Source organism: Condylura cristata, unplaced genomic scaffold, assembly GCF_000260355.1.
Source record: "Condylura cristata isolate star-nosed mole 26May11 unplaced genomic scaffold, ConCri1.0 scaffold00034, whole genome shotgun sequence".
Taxonomy (NCBI): Eukaryota; Metazoa; Chordata; class Mammalia; order Eulipotyphla; family Talpidae; genus Condylura; species Condylura cristata.
The window spans coordinates 13,657,117-13,659,697 of NW_004567135.1; the positions used below are offsets into that span (position 1 = coordinate 13,657,117).

Consider the following 2,581-nt stretch of genomic DNA (forward strand, 5'->3'; position numbering starts at 1 on the left):
CTGCAGGAAGCTGACCGGCATGGCCTTCCGTGTCCCAACCCCCAACGTGTCCGTCGTGGATCTGACCTGCCGCCTGGAGAAAGCTGTATGCAAGGGTCCCGAGGCTGTGGCGGGCCGGGGTCTGTGTCCCGGTGGCTGGGTTGGGATTCCAGTGCCTGTCTCCTTGTGCTTTGTTAGGCCAAATACGATGACATCAAGAAGGTGGTGAAGCAGGCCTCACAGGGCCCCCTCAAGGGCATCCTGGGCTACACTGAGGACCAGGTACTGGCGGACGCGGAGCTTGGCATCCACTCACGCTGGGCAAGCCCGGGCTCCCCTCCTTGACCTTCCTTCCTTCCCCAGGTTGTGTCCTGCGACTTCAACAGTGACACCCACTCCTCCACCTTCGATGCCGGGGCTGGCATTGCCCTCAACGACCACTTTGTCAAGCTTATTTCCTGGTAGGTGGCTGGGGCAGCTGCAAGCTTGAGTGTGGAGGGCCTGGCGCCCTCTGGTGCCGGCTCCAATTACTGCTGCCTTCCAGGTATGACAATGAGTTCGGCTACAGCAACAGGGTGGTGGACCTCATGGTCCACATGGCCTCCAAGGAGTAGGAGCCCCGGACCGCCAGCCCCAGCGAAAGCACAGAGGCAGCGCGGCGCCCTCGGCTGCTGGGGAGTCCTTCCCTCACCCGTCCACACCGAGAATCTCCTGACCTGTCACAGTTCCATCCCAGACCCCCTGGAGAAGGGGAGGGGCTGAGGGAGCCCTGCCTGTGTCACGTACCATCAATAAAGTACACTGTACCCGGCTGGCTCTGTTTCCCTATTCCAGGGTCTGGGCGAAGGCGGGGCTGGGGGGCTGGGCCGAAACCAAGGGGAGGGCTCAGCTCCAAGAGGCTGGCATACCTGGGCCAGGCAGCCTCATCCCGGGCGTGCTTCTGCACACCGTGGCACCCTTCCTTGAGCAAACCACCTGTTCTCCCAGGACCCTGAGTGCTAAGGGCCCCTGGGCTAGCAGCTTGTGGCTATCTGTAGCTTCCCGGAGGGTAACAGCAAAAAAACCTCAGAGTTGGGCTACTGAGGCCTCATGGCCTTGTCCTGTGCGGCCAAGCCTCAGTGCAGGGCATGGAGTGCAGCCTGACTGCCTGGTGCAAATTCAGCTGTGCCCTCAGCTGGGAAGCTTCCAGAAAGCTGCTTTTCCTTCCTCTATCTTCACCCTACATGCAAAATGAGGATATGATGGCATCCTGCTTGCAAAGTTTCTGGAAAGATTACAATTAGGTCAGATCAGCATTCAGAACCACACCCAGTTCCTAGTAAGCCTGATAGGGGGAAGATGAGGGTCATGCCCACCTCAGTTCCGGGGAGTGCTGTGGGCGAGGCACTAGGCTTGTGGGAGGAGCAGGGCCGGGCTCTCTGCTACCAGCTGTACATTGGGCACTCGTGCCTCCCTTTGTACCGACACCTTGGGTATGAGGAAACCAGTGGGGCCTGAGTCAGGATTGTATAGCTACTATCAGAAAATGCTGGAAACCGGTGACATACATGTTCAATAAATACTCGTCAGTTTCATTATTATTAAAGATCCATTCAAATGTCAGCTCACACAGCCTCTCCCAGGCGGTTACACTGAGGTCTCTTCAGTCACGTCCCCAACTCAGAGCTTCTCCAAGTCCAGCACGTCTCTGCCCGTGGGCATAGGCGGCCCATCTTCCACTGACACCTGAAGAAACCGCAACCCTGAGCTAACGCGCGCACACGCCCACCGCCTCCCTCACTTGGCAAGAGCGGGGCAGACCCGGAGTCTCGTGACACTGCACCCGCGAGACCCAGAAGCCACCACCTGGAAGGGCACACGGGTGCCTCCATGCCCGCCACTTCCACAGGAAGGGTCGTGACGGCACCTCTGCCCTGAGGACAGCCCTGCCCGGCACCTTCCACCTCCGGGCCAGAGGCGCCCCCGACCGCAGTGCTCAGTCCAGATCAGCTCATCCCAGTGCCCGGCCAGTTAGCACCAGTACAGACTCAGGGTGAGCCCGCTCTAGGCCCCAGGTGGCAGGAGACGACTGCCGTGTTCCTTGCTCCGTGGGGGTGGGGGCCGCCATCACTGCAGCTCTGAAGGTGGGGAAGCAGCAGGCACCCGGGCACGAAGGCAAGAGCGCCCCAGCTGGGGGGCACCCGGGGAGGGCACCCCAAGCCTCGCTGCAGAAGCCCAAGATCCGGAAGTCCCAGGACCAAGGCAGGAAGCCCAAGGGAGGGGCACTCCAGTTCTCAGGGTGCTGGACAAATGTTCCCCTCGGTGAATCCCCACCCCGCTGCCTGGGTGTGTTCCCAGCGGGGCTCCCGGCAGCGAGCTGGAGGCGCGACCCTATCTCATGGAGCTGTCAGATGAGACATCACGATCGGAGTCCTCAGCCTCGCTCGGCGGCGGCTCGCTAGGCGGGACCGCAGTGAAAGCAGGAGACTTTCTAGAAGAAAACACCAGCTGTCACCCTGGGGGGCAGGAACCCTGAGGGGGAATCTCTCCCTTGGCCTTACTGTCTGGAAGGCAGGAGACAGGAGCCCCTGCCGCGTCCGCACCCCGGGGAGAGCGAGGGGCC

General features: G+C 61.2%; 2 protein-coding genes across 6 annotated transcripts in view; one reads left to right on the forward strand and one right to left on the reverse strand.

The window, feature by feature from the left end:
- Positions 1-791, forward strand: part of GAPDH (glyceraldehyde-3-phosphate dehydrogenase) — a gene marked incomplete at its 5' end in the record, with an annotated part of 2,090 nt that extends 1,299 nt beyond the window's left edge. The window contains 4 exons of the mRNA XM_012732326.1: positions 7-85; positions 178-261; positions 343-440; positions 524-791. Coding sequence (XP_012587780.1) covers positions 7-85; positions 178-261; positions 343-440; positions 524-593 — 331 coding nt within the window. The remainder of the gene's footprint in view (positions 1-6; positions 86-177; positions 262-342; positions 441-523) is intronic.
- A 710-nt stretch (positions 792-1,501) lies between these two features.
- IFFO1 (intermediate filament family orphan 1) overlaps positions 1,502-2,581 on the reverse strand; it is a 12,512-nt gene continuing 11,432 nt past the window's right edge. For all 5 annotated transcript variants that reach the window (XM_004692878.2, XM_004692877.2, XM_012732444.1 and 2 more), the window contains one exon: positions 1,502-2,449. In XM_004692878.2, coding sequence (XP_004692935.1) covers positions 2,350-2,449 — 100 coding nt within the window. In that variant the 3' untranslated portion in view covers positions 1,502-2,349. The remainder of the gene's footprint in view (positions 2,450-2,581) is intronic.